The 20,337-nt window shown below is 57.3% G+C and overlaps 1 protein-coding gene across 4 annotated transcripts in view; it reads right to left on the reverse strand.

Moving 5' to 3' along the window:
• Positions 1–20,337, reverse strand: part of LOC138822852 (uncharacterized protein KIAA0513-like) — a 40,783-nt gene that overhangs the window by 3,520 nt on the left and 16,926 nt on the right. For 3 of the 4 annotated variants that reach the window (XM_070015804.1, XM_070015806.1, XM_070015808.1), the window contains 9 exons: positions 10,283–10,756; positions 8,910–9,009; positions 7,794–7,867; positions 4,969–5,039; positions 4,150–4,345; positions 3,732–3,772; positions 2,752–2,830; positions 1,765–1,842; positions 646–675 (listed from right to left, as the gene is read on the reverse strand). In XM_070015804.1, coding sequence (XP_069871905.1) covers positions 646–675; positions 1,765–1,842; positions 2,752–2,830; positions 3,732–3,772; positions 4,150–4,345; positions 4,969–5,039; positions 7,794–7,867; positions 8,910–9,009; positions 10,283–10,756 — 1,143 coding nt within the window. Of the gene's footprint in view, positions 1–645; positions 676–1,764; positions 1,843–2,751; positions 2,831–3,731; positions 3,773–4,149; positions 4,346–4,968; positions 5,040–7,793; positions 7,868–8,909; positions 9,010–10,282; positions 10,757–20,337 lie in introns of those variants that run through there. The other variant, XM_070015805.1, reaches the window with a different exon arrangement.

Raw genomic sequence — 20,337 nt, forward strand, 5'->3', positions numbered from 1 at the left:
AAGCCCCATGATCGCTAAAAGGAAAAAGAAAAAGGTTTCTCATGACAACACACCGCAAGCTCATCTCCAGTGAAAGGAGGCGCCTTGCGCTGTGAACGCGCCGCACGTCGAAAGGCCGAACTTCAACCGAGCACACACCACCCAGGCTTCAGGCCCCGCCAGCGCTTGCAGGAAGCAGTCCCCGTCTGGCTCCTCAGGGGTCCCCTCTGCTCCCACAGCCTCCCCATCACCCAGCGGCTAGAGGCGAGACCCCCAGACCTGCTGGCCTGCAGGCCCTCCGTGCAGAGACCACACAGCTCCTGCCCGTTGCCTCTCAGCCGGGTGAATTTCCTGGTTGTGGACCCATGGGAGTCCACGATGGATTAGAGGTGGGCACAGAGGCCGAGTGGCCAGTAGAGGGCGCCACAGGCCCCGAGCTTGAATGGGCTTCCAGACTGCTGCCCTTTGCCCAGAACATGCTCCCGTGGCTCCAGTACCACAAGTGTTTTCTGGCTGCCTTGGTGAGAAGGTCCCACCTGTGCAGGCCCTGGCCTTGTTGCCAGCCTGCCCTGGGGCTGGCTGGCCTCCCCAGGGACACCCTCCCTGCCCTGCAGAGCCTTCCACAGCCCCGCTGTAAAAGGGAACGGAGTCACATGACACACACACCTCTTCTCCTCCTGCTCTCCAGCATCCCCTCTGGAGCGGCAGCAGAAACAGTAAACAAAGGAATACGTCAAAGTCATGCGCAGTACGCGGCGGGCCAGCAAGCGAGGAGGAGTCATCGCAGGCAGAAGCAGAGGACAGAGCGCGGGGACTGAGACTCCATGGCTACACGCCCCGGGCGCCCTCACCACATCCCCTGGCACAGCCTGGAGCCCTATGTGAGCCCCTGGACCGGATCTCGATCCCACCCGCCCATGCGTTCCCCCAGTGGCCGCCTCAGGGATACTGGGCCAGCCACCTGGCCCCACGGTGGATCTTTGGCCACGCTGGTGTGGAATGGGATTCAGCCATGGGCTGGCAGACAGAGCCTCCAGCCAGCTTCGCTCAGCCCCTTCTTCCTGACATGGATGGAAAGAGGCTCGTGGCCACCCCAGTGACAGAGAAGACAAGGTGCCACCAGGGCTCAGAGAGGCTCAGTTCAAAGTCTCAGGACTGGCCAGCTAGTAAGGGCACCCAGGGCTGGCACCGCTTCCTCAGGGTTGCTGTCTCTGGCTGCCCCGTGGCTTATCTTAGTCAGAGGGTGCCAGGCACGGCCCGGGCCAGGGCCAGGTCCCTTCCTGCTGCTGTGCTTTCTGAACAAGTCCTGGAGTCCCGAGGCGCAGCCCACCCTCAGGGCGGTGCATGGCCTGCGCCGGCAGCAGCTGACCGTGCCAGGACAGCTGTGCTTCCAGGGCTCAGCGTTCGCACAGCGAGCAGTGGAGGCAGGGGAGGTGGGCTTATTCAGTGGGGTCTGAGCTTTCAAGACATCCCCAGGGTTCAGTGTCTGCACGGTGAGAAGCTGGCGTGGGGAGGGGGTGGGGGGGCTGGCCTCATTCTGCGGGGCCTGTGTTTCCGGGAGGGCCGGGCCAGGCCAGGTCATGCCAGAGCCCAGGACAGAAGCGCTCGTGCAAGCTGGGCACCACCACGTGGGCCCCTCAGGAGTCGGTGGGCTGCAGGGTGGTGGAGTGGAGGACGCAGGGCCAGGGCAGCTCAGCCCTTCTCTGTGGCTCTCGCCAGTCACCGGGAAACAAAGCCATACCCTGGTCCTCTTCCCCAGGGAAATGGACCACACCTGGCTCCTACCTGGTGGTGGGAGATCGCTTCCTCCTCTCACAATGGACAGCGTCAAAGAAGGCCGCGTTCCAGAACCTCAGCGTGTGCCTGTAGGAGGAGACACGGAAAAGCTGGAGGACACTGGTCTGAGCTGCTCCTCACTGCCACGCGGAGCCTCCCGCATCAGTACTTTGCTAAGCAGCCGAGGAGAGGCAGGGCGGAGGAGAAGACAGCGTGCGTCACCGTGAATAAAGCATCTTCCATGTTTTCATGGGTCCTGGCCCAGCACCCATACTGGGGTTGATCCGCAGCTCCCAGGTGAAATGGACGCTGTTCTCAGAGTACTCATGGCCGTGCACTCATCACTGCTCACTGTCCAGCTCCAGAATGCTCCCCCCCACGTCCATTAGGAATCACTCTTTACACACGCCACCACGCCCTCCATCTCAGCCGTGGCAGCTCAAGGTCTGCCTCTAGGGTTTCCCCTCTGCGGGGCATTCTGTGCGTGTGGGCGCGCGTAACCTGCGGCCTCTGGGTCTGCCTTCCCTAAGCATGACAGGGTCCACGTGTGGCAGAGGCTCTGCAGGCATCCAGGTCCCCCCCTTTCGGAGGGCAGGTAGCACTATGGTGTAGACAGACCACATTTTGCCTCTTTTCTCCTGGTGGTGGCCATCTACGCTGTCTCTTTGGGGCTTCTCTGCACAGTGCTGCTATAAGCCTCTGTGCAAGGCATCCACGTGGCCACGTAGACCTAGAACATGGACCCAGAGCACAGTGGCTGGTCACGTGGTCACTGTGCTAACCTCTGAGGGCCTGCCCCGTGCATATTCCCACCAGCGGGGAGAGCACCACCATCTCCACATCCTCGCCTGCACTGAGTAGCATGCGTGTTCCCCTGTGGCTGCCCGACCACTGATGTGGCTGATCTCCAGTACTGCTGACAGACCCGCAGGCGGTGAGGAGGAGCTGTAGGAGGCACTGCCCCTGGTCAGCAGGGAAGGGGTGTGGCGGCCTTACCAGATGGGCTGCTGCTTCAGGTGTGTGTACAGGTAAATCTTCTCCCCCTTCTGCTCAGCCTCGGGGCTGGACACGGTCTCTGTAGGAGGGAGAAAGGTTATAAAGACACATGGTCAAAATTCCACAGCAGCTGGGCTCCAGTGGCTCACGCTGAAAATCCAACTACTCAGGAAGCTGAGTTCTGAGGATCATGGTTCAAAGCCAGTCCAGGCAGGAAAGTTCATGAGACTCTTTTTTTTTTTTTGGGGGGGGGGGTCCGGTCGTGGCCTGAACTCTGGGCCTGGGCGCTGTCCCTCAGCTCTTCAGCTCAAGGCTAGCGCTCTACCACTTGAGCCACAGCGCCACTTCCGGCTTTTTTTATTTTTGCTTATGTGGTGCTGAGGAATGGAACCCAGGGTCTCATGCATTGCAAGGCAAGCGCTCTACCACTGAGCCACCTTCCCAGCCCTCCATGAGACTCTTATCTCCAAAAATCACAGAAAAAGCTAGAAGTGGCGCTGTGGCTCAAGTGGTAGAGTGCTAGCCTTGAGCAAAAGGAGCTCAGGGATGGGGCCCAGGCCCAGCATTAAAGCCCCAGGACTGGCAAAAAAAAAAAAAGAAAAAAAAATTCCACAGCAGATTTCCTGCGAGAGAAGGCACGCCACACGTGGCGCTAGAGCTCCTCTGGGGACAGACCTAAAATGACGCCCCCCGAACCTCTCAACAACCCTGGGACTGAGAAGTAGCTTCCTCAGGCATCCATAGACATTCAGTAAGAAAACACAGACCAACTTGTGAACTCTCTAAGGCACCGTTCTGTGTTTAGAGGGAAGCGTAGCCCTGAGCTGTTTCCAACTCCTCTTACTGGCTAACCACAGGCTATAGCCTCTGGTGAGCCGGGAGTCTGGCTTTACAAGGTCCTGCCTCCCCTGCCCTACCCGCGAATGTCCCTCCCCCCTTCCTACGCGGCTCTGCCACCGGCTCCTGCGGACAGCACTTACCCGCCTTGGGCTGCCTGTCCTTGGGTTTGTTCTCATCTTCTCTGGAGAAAGAAAAGCCACAGAAATGTCAAATGTGGCCCACTTCATGTTCCCGCCAATCAAAGACACTTGGCACAGCGGAGGCAGGCTGTGTGGCTCCCATTAGAGGTGTTCAGGGACATGCAGGGGTCTTCCTGAGTTCCCTGGCCACTAAGTGCCCCCAGAGAGGAGAGGGTGGGGCAGAGGTGTGATGTCCCTCACTGTCAACTGGCAATCACTGTGGGCTCATCGGTCCAAGAGCCAGCCCTGGACTGCCTGTGTGGGGGAGGACACCACGGGAGGCTGCGGGCACAGAATCCCAGCAGGCCTTGAGCTGGCTACAGCCCGCCCAGCCTCGGAGGCCTCTCCCCACCAGGCAGAGGCTGTCCGGGCCACTCACTCATTCTTCTTGGCCAAAGGTCCCTTGAGCTTGGTCTCCAGCCCCCCGAAGAAGCCCTTCATGTTCTCTGTGTTCTTCAGCAGCCTCTCGGCAATGTCCTTCTTCTCCGCCAGCCAGCTGTTGGCCGACTTCAAGTAGGAGTCGATGCTGCCAGCAGCTCTCTCCCTGGGCTCGGAGGGGAGCAGGTGCGGCTTGCCTGGAGGGAGGGAGGAGATGAAGAGCCAGGTTAGTGCAGCCAGGCAGCGGCTGGCACAGGAGGCTCCTGGGGTGTCTCGGGCTTTCCCTGCCTCGGTGGTGGGAAGCTGTCACCCCAGAGGTAGCCAGAGACATGCCCTTAGGGGCGCTGGGACATGGGAAGGGCACCGGCCATGTGCAGAGGAGTCAGGAAGGAGCTAGGGGGGCGGCAGGCGGCAGCCCGCAGCTGAAGTCTGCCTTTGGACAGTGTGTGCGGTGTGAGGGGACCAGAGGTGTTCCCAGGACAGGGCACGGTCATGGGATCGGGGGGCGGGGGAGGCCTCAGAGGCAAGTGTGTTTTGTGAAAACATAAAGCTGAGATTCCCCCAGTATTCCCGTCTCCCCCGCCCATGACACCCTGGCCTCATTTCCTGACAGCATGCCTTTCCTTTGCTCTGTGGACTGCGGCGCTGCCCATGGACAGCCCGTGGCCCACCCACTTCCAGTGCCTCACTACTGGCTTGTCCCCTCCCTGTCCTTGGCCTCTGCTCTTTGGAAGCCCACAGCTTTCGCCATGCTGCCAGCTGGCAAGCGGTGGCCTCGGTGGTAGACGTGTGTGGAGGCCAAGGCCGAGCCGGGTCTCACCGATGTGGTAGTAGGTGAAGCACATGGTCATGAGATTCTTGGCGGGGCCGAAGTCATCCATCTGATGGCACCTGGATGGGAAGCAAGGCCCCGATGGTGACTTAATCAAACCGGACTTTAAAACACTCCATAAACACGTTGAAATTAACCCCTCACTCCCAAGACAATGCCACGGAAGGGACAAAAATAGTCCCCCAGAGCCAGCTAGGAGCCTCTTGTGGGTGCACAGCCCAAGGCTGGGTCTGACAGAGTGGGAGAATGCTTTGGTCCCCTAGATGCCCTGTCACTTTAGGGTGACGATCAGCAAACTGAGCCCAGCTCACATCCACATGCTCAGGCCAGAAGCCACCCCCAGCCTTGCTCCAGCCAGCGGCTCAGGGCCCTCCGCCAGCGGCTCAGGGCCCTCCGCCAGCAGCCTCTGCGCCCTAGGTATCAGCTATAAGTCACACGATGTCTCCACACCACGGGCTGGGAGCCCAGATCCTCAGGGGGTGGCAAAGACAAGGACCAGAGAAGGCCCCACTGTTGGCTCAGTGAGCCTTGGGCAGGGCCTGAGCCAGGAAAGACCTGGGCCACACTGTCCCCTCGCTCCTGGCCCAGGACTGGATTTGGAGAACAAAAATTGTGTCAATACTCGTTGAAAATCAAGACAAACTAGTCCATAAAAGAAACATATTGAACAGTGTGCCAAAACTGTCGAGAATTATTGTTGCTATATTGCACTATACTTAAGGTTACACCTTATGTGTTATGGTTATGAAATATGGATAGATAATTCCATTCAGCAAACAGAACAGGGAAAGCGTGGAAGGAGGTCTATGGCACAGGAATGACTGTAGACTGTCACAGTGCTGACAGTGAGAAAGGCGTGGAATGCAGGAGCGGGATTCATCCTGGCAGATGCGTACACCAGAACGCCACACAGCCACTCAGATGTATGGCGGTGTGTGGGCAGGATTTGCTCCTGGGCCTTGTACTTGCTAGGCAGACACTCTACCTCTTGAACCACACCCCCAGCCTTTTTTGCTTTAGCTTACTGTCCAGGTAGGGTCTCACTTTTTGCTTGGGGCTGGCTTTAGAACATGATCCTCTTACCTCTGTCTCATGTAGCTGGGATGACAGGTGTGTTCTACCACACACAACTTACTTGCTGAGATGAGGCCTTGCTAAGTTTTTGCTCAGCCTATCTTCAAACCACAACCCTCCAGTTCTCTATCTCCAGAGCACCTAGCATAACAGGTGTGAGGACTGCGCCTGGTGAACGCAACGTCCTCTGTGGAGGGGTCCTCATGCTCTGGTCTGTGCCACTTACTGTGGGTTCCACCAGGAGAGGACTGCGGGTGGGAGTAGGGGGTGGGGAAGGGGCTGTTATTGCAAGGAAGCTTGTTTGCCTTTCTTTTCTGTTCCCTTTCATACTTCTCTGTGTAGTTTTTAACCTTGGACAATTATTAGTTTTAAATGAGAGTCATCTAGAATGTAGATGCTACATAGTAGGATTAAGGGCCATTTTCATTAAATAAAGTTATTTAAAAAGTGCTAGTCAAAAAAAAAAAGTGCTAGTCAATTTAAAGAACTAAATGTCTTCCTTTTTTGCCAGTCCTGGGCTTGAACTCAGGGCCTGAGCATTGTCCCTGAGCTTCTGTGCTCAGGGCTAGCACTCTACCACTTGAGCTACAGTGCCCACTTCTGGCTTTCTCTGTGTATGTGGTATTGAGGGATCCAACCCCCCTACATTGGATGCATGCACGCTAGGCAAGCACTCAACACTAAGCTACATTCCCAGCCAAAGAACTAAATTTCTAATGCAATCACAAGACTGATGATCAGAGGGTGAAGTAAAAACTGAAGACACTAATAACATATAACTCCATAAGTACTCCTGTGGTACTTTGTAAAATAAGCGTTCACAAAAATGCGACAGTTGCAAATGTCCGCACAAGGATGCGCACAGGAGGCAGCCTGGAGGCCTGAGGGAACAACTCCAGCGAGGGCTTCCCCTCCCTTCCCTCCCGCCCGTCAGACCCTGACAGCCCTGTGTCCGGGGCTTGGGACACGCCGAGGGAGCGCAGGAAGGGGAGGAAGGATTCCTACCCTCTCTACAATGCGTGCCCACGTTCAAGGGGAGGAGAAAAAGCAAGAGGAATGCAGAGGCCAGAGAATGACAGCTCCAGAGGGTAACATGAGGACTCTGGGGACAGTGGCCTCTGTTTGGAGGGGGAGAGTAAAGGAGGGCCCTTCTCAGACCTAGGAGGAGGAGGAGAATGGGCTTGGTGCCTGTAGGGAGGGCGTGCTCTGCCCCACCACAGCCCTCTTCCCTATCCAGCAGCAGATCTGCCTCCAAGCACCGCAACACCGCTTCCTTCCAGTGTCCCAGGCTTCTATGGTCCAAAGCCAAAAGAAAAAGCAGCAGCTCTAGCAATCTTGGGAGGGAGACTGTGTGGTCACATGGCCCATTCCCTGACAGGTGACAGGTGAGGCAGGAAGGGGCTGCTCTTCTGTCCCCACTCCCCACAGCCCCCTGCTCCACACGGCTTGCCGCGGCTCTCAGTCTGCTCGGGAGGGGTGGCAACCTAGTTGGAGCAGTTCACTGTGGGAAATGCACACACTTCAGAGCTGAGGTGGGGGTGCCAGGGTGTCACACGGGGGGCTGCGCCTGGGACTCGCTGCAGCTCTTTGATCGTTAACACTGGTGAGGACCAGCAGCACGGCTTTCCTGTCACACGTCTCCCTCTGGCTGACGCTGGGCACGGCCGAGCAGCTGTGGGGAGGAGAGGTGGTGGGAACAGTAGCTGTCAGGCCCAGGCTGGGGAGGGGGGGTCACTTACTCGAACAGCACCACCGCGAAGGACTGCACCAGGCGGTAGAAGGTGGGCTCGGACACGCACTTGGACTTGCAGCGCTGTGGAGAGAAGCCAGTTGCCTGAGGGTGAGCTGAGGGCTTGCTGGGCTGGCCGGGCCCAAGCCCCCCCCCCACGCCCACCTGCACCGGCAGGGGCTCATCAGAGCTGAGACATGTAGGGACTTCACACTGTCACCCACACCTAAAAGCCTGGGAGGACAAACTCCAAACCAACGCTGGCTATTTCTGGCTCATGGATTTGTCGGTAGCTTCTTCTGTATTTTCTTTCTTTTTCTTCTATGAAGACTATATCACTTGGAAAAAATGTCTACTGAATACCTATAAAATTGTTTTGAGCTTTGTTAATACAGTCTTCTTTACATGGCTTTTATTGTCTTGAATATATTATTGATCAGTTGCAAAAACAGAATATTAAAGGTTATTTTTAAGAAATTTGGGGGCTGGGAAGGTGGCTCAGTGGTAGAGTGCTTGCTTTGCATGCATGAGGCCCTGGGTTCGATTCCTCAGCACTACATAAGCAGAAAAAGCCAGAAGTGATGCTCTGGCTCAAGTGTAGAGTGCTAGCCTTGAGCTGAAGACCTGACGGCCAGCTCCCAGGCCCAGAGTTCAGGCCCCACGACTGGCAAAAAAAAAAAAAAGAAAAAAGAAATTCATGGAACCGGTGGTTCATGCCTGTAATCCTAGCAACACAGGAGGCTTAGATCTGAGGATTGTGGTTCAAAGCCAGCCTGGGCAGGAAAGTCCATGAGACTCTTATCTCTAATAAACCACTTAGAAAACCAGAAGTGGTGCTGTGGCTTAAGTGGTAGAGCGCTAACCTTGAGCTGAAGAGATGAGGGACAGCGCCCAGGCCCAGAGTTCAAGCCCCATGACTGACACAAAAAAAGGGAAGAAATTCATGGATGGCCGACATAGGGAAGCTTTTCCGGACCTGGTGGTGCCCCACGAGTGCCTTCCTGTTGTCCTGCTCTACGCCGCCTTTCGGCTGAGCTGCTTCCCCGTGCTGTCTCTTCAGTGGAGTGTGGGTACAGGAAAGAGCTGGGAGTTTGTTACCATTGCTTGCTTCCCACCTGCAGCTCACCTGGGCGCTGACATAGCGCGCAAACCACTCGCGGCCTTTCCCATCCTCACTGCTGCAGTATTCCCCAAACCTGGCCTTCTCTTCCTGGTCCAAATCCTCCCTGAGGAAAGGCAGAAGACAAGGGCAACGGCTCAGTCCTTTGGAACAAAGACTCACAGTGAGGCAAGAGCAGGAGACGGAACGGGGGAGCCCAGCCGCCTGAGTGCCCTCCCCTGCCATCCACAGCACGTATGTGTTGCTCTTCTCACAGAGGCCTGAACTCAGACCAGCTGACCATGGCAGATCAGACCTTGGGTTCTGGAGCCCGCACCCTGCCTGGCTCTGCCCAGGGAGGTCTGAGCCCTAGACCTGAGGAAGCTTTGCTTCTCTTGCAAACACTCAAAAAGGAAGCAGAAGGTTATACACTTCTGTGGTATACTCCTGTAATTCCAGCACTAGGGAGGCAGGAGTTCGAGGTTAGCTTTGGCTACATAGTGAGACCTTATCTTGAAACACAACCCCTCCACCCCACCCCCAGCACCACTGGAAGGCTACAGAGAGGTGGCAGGAGACTGGGAGCAGGCCGCTGCTCAGGAATCACTGGGGACTGGAACGCCGCCACCTTGGGTGGCCTGTACGTTTAATTCCAGCCAGTCACCGCCACCTCTAGCCAGATACCCAAGGAGACAAGCCAGCGAGAAGCCACCCTGGCACAGAAGCCAGGCGGTCTGTCCTTGGATTTGGCAAGGACGAGGTGAGCCGAGCACTGTAGAATGGCTGGGCAGTGGGGAAAACGATGGCTCCATAGGGAGCCAACTGCGGATGCACAGAGAAGTTTCTAAATAATGTGTTGGCAAAGAACAGAGCTGATGAGGGCCCGAGAGAGCTGTGCTTTCTTCCTCTGCTTTCCGCTGCCCGCTTGCCATAAGAGACTCCTGAAGATAAGTGCACAGCCCTGTCTTTTCTAGGACCTGCCTCCTGGGCCATGAAGCCCAGCCAAGGCACACAGGTGAGAAGAGAGAGGACTGAGGGGCAGAGAATGGACAGTCTACCCAGCCGTGCCCAGTGCTGACAGGAGTAGCATGCAAGGCCCGGAGCTGCACAATGGGCATGGTGGCAAAGGTGCCACGGCACCTGCCTCGCTCGTGAGCAGAGGTCTGGGGGAGTGTGAGGAATGGGGTCCAGAGGAGGGGGCCTCGGGGCTCTCTGCGCAGCTGCCCTCTGCGCGGGGCAGGCTGCGCCCCCCGGGGAGCTGGCATCGCTGGTCTGGGGTGAAGCCCAGCTCAGATGCCCTTTGCAACCTCCCACGCGCCTCTCCGTGCCAGCGAGATGGGCTGGGGGCCGCCTCAGTGCCCCCTGGGAGAGGGGGGCCTGGAGCAGGAGGCAGTACCTACCCTCCCGAGAAGACCTTCTCCACGTAGCCGCGCATGAACTCCCGGAGTGCCAGGCTCTCTGCGTCGGGGGCGGACTCGGCGCTCTGGGTGGAGGAGAAGGACTCGTTGGAGGAGGAGCGGCGGTCCTGGCCCCAGGATGGGTGCGAGGGTGACTCGCCCATGTCGTTCTCACTGTCTGCGGACTCCGTGGCCTCGCTCTCCGACGCATCGTCTCCCAGGGAGCTGTCCCTGTCCTGCGCGGCAGGGGGTGCTGCCTGCAGAGAAGGGGAGGTGGGCAGCTCCGTCCCAAAGTCGATCAGCGAGCCCACAGGGACCTCGGGGGCTTCCATGGCGGGTGGGCTGCTGCGGAGGCCGGGAGCCCGCGGAGCGCCTTCCTGCCCAGTCAATGCCAGCTGCCTGCGCCGCGGTGGTGCCTTGAGAGGCGCAGGCCGCCAAGGCCAGCTCCTGTGCTGCGGCTCGGTGGCCCTAAGGCATCTGGAAGAGCAACACGACACATAAACAACCGTCTCCACAAGGGGCCTCTCCTCCCCACGGGCAGCCACGCACAGAGAATGACACGGTGAGTCACACTGCCCACGAGGACAGTAATCGGGGTGCCGCTCCCTTGGTACGCTGTTAGACCCGCTAGGAGGCAGGCGCGCCCGAGACTCTCATTAGAGACATGAGCCAGCCCACTCCCAACAGCCAGCCGCGCAGCCCATTCAGAGCCCTGCACCTGCCATTCCCCTGCTTCGTGAAAACGCCAGCCCGGCCGGCAGGGAAGACGGCCGGCGAGGCTCGGAGGCTGGGAAGCGGCCACGTCTCACTCTGAGGGTGCCCCTCTCTTTGGTTCTTCCAGCTTCTCGGGTGCTTACCACACCCACGGCTCCTGGCCTGGCGTCCCCATCCGGACCTGCAGCCACCCACTCAGGGGACAGTGGCCCTCCCGTCCCCGTCCCCATTCCTTCATCTGAGGCTCCTTTCCCAACATCTTCCCCAAGCCCATGCCAGAATTTGGCTCACCGCCCATGCCTCGGCTCACGTCCTGTTTCGTGAAGCGGCTTCCCGCCACGCCTGTTCACACGGAGTCCCCTCCCTGGCATTTCATGTAGACTCCGGAGTAAAGCGCTCCACATGTGCTGGGGATGGAGGGCCCGAGGTGACGTGCTGGCTATGAGGAGGGGCGCGGGGCGCGGGCACGAAGCGCCAGGCATGGAGCCCCGCGCTCAGCTGTGCTCTGCTGAGAGACAGCACGTCTCTACCGCGGCTCTGAGTGCCACCCACCTTCTCATCTCAGAAGAAACCAAGATAACCGGCCGCAGAAAGGAGAGGGAAGACAGAAGGAGAGCTCAGGTCCAAAGGGGAAGAGGTTGGCACCGTGAGCAGATGCAGTAGAGTGACGTACCGACAGGTATCTGAGCACAAAGAACGTGGGGCAGGAGGCCAGGGCTGGCTCGGGGTGCGCGTCTGCACCCCTGGAGACACGCAGACCACAGGCACTGTGGCACGCGGGTTGTCAATGGTACTTGTTTCAGCTTTAAGGACAGAAAGACCTCAGCCTGCACTGCGTGATTGGTGGACTGGCCAATGCCGAATCCCCTATCCTAACCATCTCGAGGTTGCTGTCTTTTAAAGCAAAATCAAATCAATACCCAAAATGTATCAATAATAACCACACGGCTCAACGAGTCCTTGCAGGACACAGAAGGTCAGTAGCACTCCAGACCCTCCCAGGAGAGGAGCTGGAGGGGTGTCTGGGGTGAGCCCAGGCGGCAGCAGGATGCCCGGCCCCTGCATCTAGGAAGCGCTGGAGCAGCCCCTTTGGTAAGGGCAGAGCAAGGGCCAAGGGAAAGAGCCCTCTGGGAGGTAGTGTAGGCGGCAGGGGTAACCACTTTTCTGGGCAGGAAGGATAGCAAGGCTTAGATCTGAGAACCCAGACAATGTGGAAAATTCCTCTATACCAACGGGCACTCTGAGGCTCCATCTACACCCATATTCGTTCTCGGGAGTTGAATCAATAAAATGCTGATAGAGGATGTCGGGAATTGTAAACCAAGAGTGACAGAAGAAATTACAACCAAGACCAGAAAGGTTCTGGAGAGCCCAGCCATGAAGGGGCGAGTCTGTAAGATGCCTCTTGATCTGGGATCTGCAGGGGAGACAGGTTCCTCCCCTTACACATCCTCCCTTGACTCAGCTCTTCACGGAAGGCTCCGGAAGTCCTACTTTACCACATTCCCCCAAAATAGAAGTATCTAAGAGTTCAGCAACCCTGGGGCGGGAAACCAGGGAGGGAGAGGGAGGGAACAGAATCCCAGGAACCCCTCCCAGCCTGAGCCTCCTGGCCCTGAGTCTTTCCACAGCTGGGTGTGCCCCAGCTTTCAATCTACACAGGTGAGCTCCGGTGGAGGGGGCGGTCCAAGGGACTGCGGGGCGGTGACCCCTGCTATGCCAAACGTCCAGCTCACAGCCAGGCCCCCTCAGTGAATGAACAGCTGTGGTTGTCTAACAAGAGGACACAGCCAACAGTTCGGGCAGCTGGATGCAATCTGGACCGACTGCCGTGGCCCTCTGTCCTTCTGGGTGATTGGGCAAAGGCTTTAGTGCAGAGGGAGCGCCTGCCGTCACTGGTCTGATGGATCTGGGGATAGTACCCTCTCCAGGGAACCCACCAGGGTCAGGGGTGGAAGCGGATGAGCAGCCATTCTCTTCGGGACTGGGGCTCTGTCCTGGCAGCCTGAGTCATGTGCAGAGCACACGTGTCCCTGTGGGAGGAGAGCTCCGGGGCCTCTGTGGTGCCGGGACCCGGGCAGCCGCAGCCAGCCCTCTTGTATAACGCCACCGGCGTCCATCACCGCCTACGCGGGCCACCGGTCACGCTGGCTGGCGGGCAGGCAGGCACTCTGCCCTGTGGGGCTGGCCAGAGCTACCCATGCAGCAGGGAGGGTGGCCGCCATTCCATAGGAGCCTCAGGGAGCCTGGCAGATGCTAACCCGTCCTCCAAATAGCCACCTGGGCCTGACTTCCCAGCCAGTCCAAAACCCGCCCCTCGCCGCGCAGCAGGCCAAGAGGAGAGCCCTGAGCGTGGTCAGTGTCCTTCCCTGGTGTGGGCCCTGGGCCCCTTGTGGCCTTCTAAAGTCCTCCCTAACGTTGAAATACAATCAACAACATCACGGAAGCATCCCTACTCACTCTGTCCGAAAGTGGTCACCCAAACATGCTCAGACACCTTTGCCATATTTTTTGGGGGGGGGGTCCAGTCGTGGGGCTTGAACTCTGGGCCTGAGCACTGTCCCTCAGCTCTTCAGCTCAAGGCTAGCGCTCTACCACTTGAGCCACAGTGCCACTTCCTCCTTTTTTCTTTTTGCTTATGTGGTGCTGAGGAATCGAACCCAGGGCCTCAGGCATGCAAGGCAAGCACTCTACCACTGAGCCACCTTCCCAGCCCCTTTGCCATATTTATAAGAGCTACAAGCTGAGAGAGTATGCACCAGGAAGAATGCGATGTAAATGTTGCTACGTTAATTCTGCCACTTGAAATAGGAAGGTGAGCATAGCGTGAGGAATGTTCATGTCTAATGGAAATGCAGTTCCCCTGGGAAGGCAGGGAGCAAGTCGGCCGCACTCCTGCGACTTCCTCCGGCTTGGCTTCACCCGGCTCTGGGAAGAGCGCTGAAGCCCCCACCTTCCGGTTTCCTCGCAGTTCTCAGCAAGTCCACATCACTCATCTTGTCGTCAAATGTGGCTTTCACGCCTAGCAGACGGTGCAGCGTGGCTGTGGCCGCCCCTGAGGACAGAGGGCCTGCGGGCCCAGTGCAGGCGGCGGCCTGCCACCCGGGCCGGGGGAGACAGCCCAGCATGGGAACTGGCATCAGCAGGGCAGGGGGGCCGCGCCACACCCACCCGTGGAGCAGGCGTGGAGCCGAGGGGTCTCATACAGGGGCCACCTGCCCACAGCCTCCCTCTGGTCATCTCTGTTCTGCCCTCTTGTGCCCCGTGCTGTCTCCAGGGAACGGGAGCATGGAGGGGAGCATGGAACATGGAATGGAGGGAGAGCACTGAGGGGAGCACCGAGGGGAGCATGGGGGGGGAGCACGGAGGAGAGGTGGAGGGGTTGTGTCCACAGGAGGACACTGATACAACGTTCCACAAACAACAGCCAAATAAACACTCCTCTCAAGAACACCACACCATTGCTGGGTTGTGACGCAAATTTAAAACAACTGAAACCATGCTCCTACCATGATGGAATCCCACTGGAAGCCAGCCACAGAAACCTAATGGGAAAATCCCCCAGCAGGCGAAACCAAACCCACGTCATCATGGCCCAGTGGCGGACAAGGGCAACTCGAGGCAAACCAGCAAGCATGCAGCCTGGATGGAGGAGACGGCTCACGAATGCCTCAGGATGGGACTGGACGGCTGGAGAGGACGCGCCCCCCTCCACAAGGCCACGCATCTCAGCACTGCTCACCACGGCTGAGCTGACCTTGAGCGCTTGGCTGAGGTTGGGTGTGTTAGACTTTGCCACTGCAGAAATAGCACTTTAAAATCTCCCTGTCTATTCTGGGCTTTTAGGAAGGAAATGGCTGTGCACTGCCCCCCACTCCCTGGGAGGGAATAAGGCCACCTCCTGGAGGACAGAGTATCTCCAGCTTCTATTTGGAACTGTGCGTGGGAGAATTGAAGTCCTGCAGAGTTAATCACACGACATATAACACAACCCCTGCCCCCCACTTCTGGGTGCACATCTGTCTAAGAGATGTGAAAATGGATTCACCAAAAGTCTGTACACCCGGGGGGGAGACACAGACCTAGACACAGACACAGAAACGGAAGTGGTTTGGTGGGTAGTAGTGATTAAATGTGCTCCCAAATAGCCCACATGTACTGCATGTTAACTGGGGTATGGAGAGGAAGGCAGGTGGAGCCGAGTGTCTAAACACAGAAGGTTCCTCCATCTTTGGGAGGAGGCTCTAGAGGCCCAGACTCCTCAGCTGCACAGGTGGCTGCTCAGCCGCCTGGCCCCGTGGCCCCCGCGCCCCTCCCTCCCCTCCCCAGGGCTCCCCGAGTGCCAGCCCCTCCTGACAAGCGGGTCGGGAGCCTGGTCCTTTGAGTGGATGAGTCACCTCCATCTCTGCCGCCAGCGGGCCTCCAAGGGGGACACCTGCCTCCAAATGGCCGCCCTCCTCCGCAGTGCGTGTCCGTGGGCACTCCGTAAGGACACGGGCGAGGCTGGAGCGGGGAGGCAGGGCCGCACTCCTGGCTGCTACGCTAGGCTCCTTGCAGGCTGTGGGGCGGGGAGCATTGGCTTACATGGGCAAGGATAAGTTAAACGGAGCTCTGTCTCTTCTCTTCCTCTGTCTACAGAGAATGCTCTGGATCAGGCAAGCTTGGTGGTTGTAAAATAAACAGGGTAAGAAAGCATCACATGTAAAAGGCACTACAGACACAAGGGGGAAGGCGTGAGGAGGGAGGGCCTGGCCGCCCACCTGGCCCTCTGTGGGGCATCAGGTGGCCGGGCCTAACTGCACCTCCTCACCCGGGCAGCCAGGCTCGGCCGCATCTGGGGCACACCTGGCCTGATTCCGGGAGGACACACAATGCCCTGCTGCCCGCCCCATCTCCCTTTGAGCCCCACCGTGAGTGACCAGTACCCCACGCAACACCAGAGCAGTGACCGTCCATGGCCTTGTGCAGCCGGAGCAGGCCTGGAGGAGATGGGCGGGGAGGTGCTGGTGCTACACAAGTTGTGGCGTGAAGCTCCCTGCCACAGGAGGCCCCGCCCGGCCCCAGGCTGATTTGGCATGGCAGAGGCTGTGGGAGGGAGGGAGTCTCTCTGGAAAGAGGAGGGCGAGTGTTTCTAGAGCTGCGGGGACAGCAGGGTCTCAGGCCTCCCCCTGCTTCTGAGTCACCTCCCTGAGCGCTGAGACCTGCCCCGCACGCAGCGCAGTGGGAGACGGGAGACGGAGACGTGGCCGCCCTTCCTGCTCTACACCCACTTCGCCCAGGGGGCCCCGCCCTCCCACACTGAAACTGCCCACCCTTGGGCAAGCGCCAGGCCCGGAGACCTGGAGCAACCACAAGGAAGGGCTTCCTTCTGCCCGGCCCGCTGAGGCTTTCCAGAAGTAAGGTAGGAGAACAGCTTATTCTCTCAGACATCTCCTCCCTCAGCCCAGGGCAGAGCAGCCCAGCCAACCAGGAGAAAGCGGCCCAGCCGGCCAGGTAAGCGAGCCCTCATCTTCGCAGGGAGACGCCCTGGCAGGAGAGCAGCCGCACTAAAGCCAGCCTCTCCCCACGGGCCCGAGGCCAGTGGCAGGCGCACAAGGATGCACAGGAAGACCCAGGAAAGAGGCCCTGGCTCTGATGTCAGCATGCTTGGTCCTGGGCCCTCATTTTGTTTATGCTTTTCTTGGTGTGATCACTCGCCATGAATCATTTACATCCTATGCCGGACAATGTATTCCAGCTTGAATGTAAGACTCGAAAAATGTGCTTAGGGGGCTGGGAAGCTGGCTCAGTGGTAGAGTGCTTGCCTTGCATGCCTGAGGCCCTGGGTTCGATTCCCCAGCACCACATAAGCAAAAAGGAAAAAAGCTGGAAGTGGCCCTGTGGCTCAAGTGGTAGAGCATTAGCCTTGAGCTGAAGAGCTGAGGGACAGCGCCCAGGCCCAGAGTTCAAGCCACGACCGGACCCAAAAAAAAGAAAAAAAAAGAAAAATGTGCTTAGGGAAGTAGAATGTCCCCAAATCCAATATGGAGGAAAGTGTTGGCCACATGGCTCCTGCTGGTGCTTCACCTATCAGACTAGAGCACAGAGGAGTGGATAAAAAGGTGAGCGTGAGGGATGGAGAGATGAAGCGAAGGAAGGAAGGAGGGATAATGGAGGGAGAGAGAGAAGGAGAGAAGGGGAGGGGGAGGGAGGGAGAGAGAAAGAGAGATAAAGATTGAGAGATAGTAGGAGAGGAGATAGAAATGGAGAGAGAGATCTGGGTGCTGGTGACTCATGCCTGTAATCCTAGCTACTCAGGAGGCTGAGATCTGAGGATCAGGGTTCAAAGCCAGCCCGGGCAGGAAAGTCTGTGAAACTCTTATCTCCAATTAACCATCAGAAAACCAGAACTGGCACTGTGGCTCAAGAGGCAGAATGCTTGCCTTGAGCTGAGTTCAAGCCCCATGACCAACAGAAAGAAAGAAAAAAAAAGAAAGAAAGAAAGAAAGAAAGAAAGAAAGAAAGAAAGAAAGAAAGAAAGAAAGAAAAAGAAAGAAGGGAGGGAGGGAAGGAGGAAGGGAGGGAGGGAGGAAGAGAGAGAGAAGGGGGAGAGAGAGAGGGAGGGAGGAAGAAACAGGAAAAGGAAATAGAGACATATACGCTGAGATAGAAAGCAGAGAGACACACGAAAGATAAGAGTAAGAGACACATGGAGACAGAGGGATAGAGAGAAAATGAGTGCCTCGCTGTGCGCCCTGAGGCTACTTAGAGTGGTCTGAGGTGTGAAATGAGAGGCCTCCTCTAGTTACAAGTCAGAATCTGCTATAGTGCCCCAGCTGGTCTTCAAGTCCTGGGTTCAAGGGATCCTTCCCCATCAGCCTCCTGAGGAGCTAGGATTACAATTTCCTTTATTAAATATGGCAATGATTGTACAGAACTTATTATAGAGGTTAGATGTAATCATGCTTTAAAATGTTTTTTTTTTTTTTCCCTTCACTGAAACCCACATGTGCAAACAAGAATAGCATCTTGAGACACCTCAAGGAGGCCTTGTGAAACACACCGGCAACCTCAGCGTGCTGCGCTAAGACCTGCAGACACCCCAATGCTGCCTCAGCTGGTGGCGGAGGGGGAGGGGGCAGGCGTGGGGGGGGAGTTAGTACAGGCTGGCTTTTCCAGCCAGGTAAGCATTGCTGGCACACACACATCTTAGCAATCACACAGTCACACAGTCGTGTGGGCCCACTACATACCCGGCTCTCAGCCACTGGCTGCCGCTAATCTGATTGACTTTTCCAGGAATGTGAGCCAAATCTCCTAGCACCCAGCCTAGGGATGAGGAAACCTTAAGGCTTAGAAGGATAAATAGTTGTCTAAAGCCACAAAGCTAAAGCAGAAGTCTAGACAAAGCTGGTAGAGCAGATTCCACAGTCTGGCTCTCTCCAATCATGAATAATGCGATGGTGTGGACCTGCTTGGTATGTCCCCAAGGGTCCACCATGTTAAGATCTCAGGATGGAGAATTGGGGGAAGGGTGTGCTCCAGAGGGGATGGGGCCTAATGAGAGGCCCCTAGGTGGTTGGGACACACTCTCAGAAGGGACTGTGGGACCTGCTCGTCCTCTTTCTGCTCGGGGTCAGTGGGATCATTGCTCCTTCCTACCTGTTTTCACTATGTGATGTAGCTCCCAGAGACCAAGCCAGAGGTGCCCAGCTTGGGATAAGTAAACCTTTTCTGTTTAGGTAGTTGCCTCCAGCATTTTGCTGTAGTAACACAAGCTGGCTAATACAGTAAAGGACCCTCCAAATCACTGCAGTATACGGGGGTGCGCTAATTCTCCCTGTACCACCTGTGGCAAGGACTCCAGCTCAGGGCTTCCTGTTGGAAACGGTGGAGCAACACCTGACTTCAGAAAGCCAGTAGTTATCCAAAGCAATGGAAGACGTTTATCTAGTTCTCACTCTGAGAGTCTGGCAAATGTGGAGCTTGGAGAGTTGGCGGGCACTCTCATATTCTCTGTCTGTCTCTGTCTCTGTCTCTGTCTCTCTCTCTCTCTCACACACACACACACACACACACATACACTGCTACAGAAGTTACTCCTGAATGAATGCAGTAGCTGTGAAGGTGTAAAGGATGCGTGGGACAGAGCGGCTGAGTGCTGGCTGTCTCTGCAACTTCTCAAACACAGCTCTGGGTTGCTAGTGCTGGCCTCCAGGGAAGGGGCGGGGCTCGGTGGGAGCCCAGGGAGGACAGGGACAGCATACAGGAAAGGCACAGGCTGCAGGGACATTTCCTGATGGGACAGGGAGCCCAGAGCAGGAAGTGACCGTGAGGCCGGCTTCACAGTGGCTGCATCTGGAGCCCTTCCTTCCACGCACCATGTCACCAACCAGGCGGGTTCAGGGCCACTCTTGCACTGGGCTGGCTTGTCACTTCTGCTCCACGGTGACAAGTGGCTCCCTACCAATTACCCTTTCTCCTCAGTTCACTCATCTGACAGGTTTTGATGGACCCCTTGCTGGGATACAAGAGGAGCCTCTGGCCTTCACTTCCCAAATGCCAGCTGCAGGGAGACCCACACGGCACCGTCAGAGCCCGGTGACGAGGTGTGCTGGAATTCTGGATGCAGATGCCACTGGCGGCCAGGCCCAGGAAGACGAGCTCTGCCTGGGAGACCTGAAAGGACCCGCGGCGGTGGCAAGCCTGACGGCAGCCCGAGCGTGCCCGTCAGACAAGGGCAGGTATTCCAGACAGCGAAGACGACGGCACGAGTCAGCAGGCGTGAGGTGGCTCGTGAGCCCCGCACAGCTACGCAGCAGATCTGCACAGGCCTGGCAGGAGGAAAGTACTGCCCGGTCTAGCACGCTCCCCTCCACATGGAGCTGTCCCCAACCCTTACACGGGAAACACACTGTCAGCACCTTTCTACCCCTGCGGAAGGCAAGGTGGAGTTCTCTTGTTTGCATATAACAAGATGATTTTTTTTCTAGTTCTGGAACCCAGGGCCGCTCCACAGTGTGGCCAGGACTAAATGTGGTCATGAGCCATAATGAGGTTCAACCCTGCCTCTCCCAGAGCAGAGAGGACATGGACTAGTTCTCCTACCTTCATGGACGCCCCATTCCCTATGCAGCACCCATGTTCAAATAAATCATTATGGGGGGAGGCTTAGGTTTGACTTTATTTGGTTCTCATCTCTTCTCCTTCCTCTGCTCTCGTTCCCCTCCCTCCTCCTCCTCCTTGTATGGGAGACAGGATCCAGGGCCTCTCACATGCGCGGCAAGCACTCTACCACTTGAGCTACATCCCTAGTTCTTGAGTATTTGATTTTTGAGGCAAAGTCTAACTTTGCTGGAGCTGGC

This window comes from Dipodomys merriami, unplaced genomic scaffold (assembly GCF_024711535.1).
Source record: "Dipodomys merriami isolate MVZ:Mamm:240054 unplaced genomic scaffold, mDipMer1.0.p SCAF_116, whole genome shotgun sequence".
Classification (NCBI taxonomy): Eukaryota; Metazoa; Chordata; class Mammalia; order Rodentia; family Heteromyidae; genus Dipodomys; species Dipodomys merriami.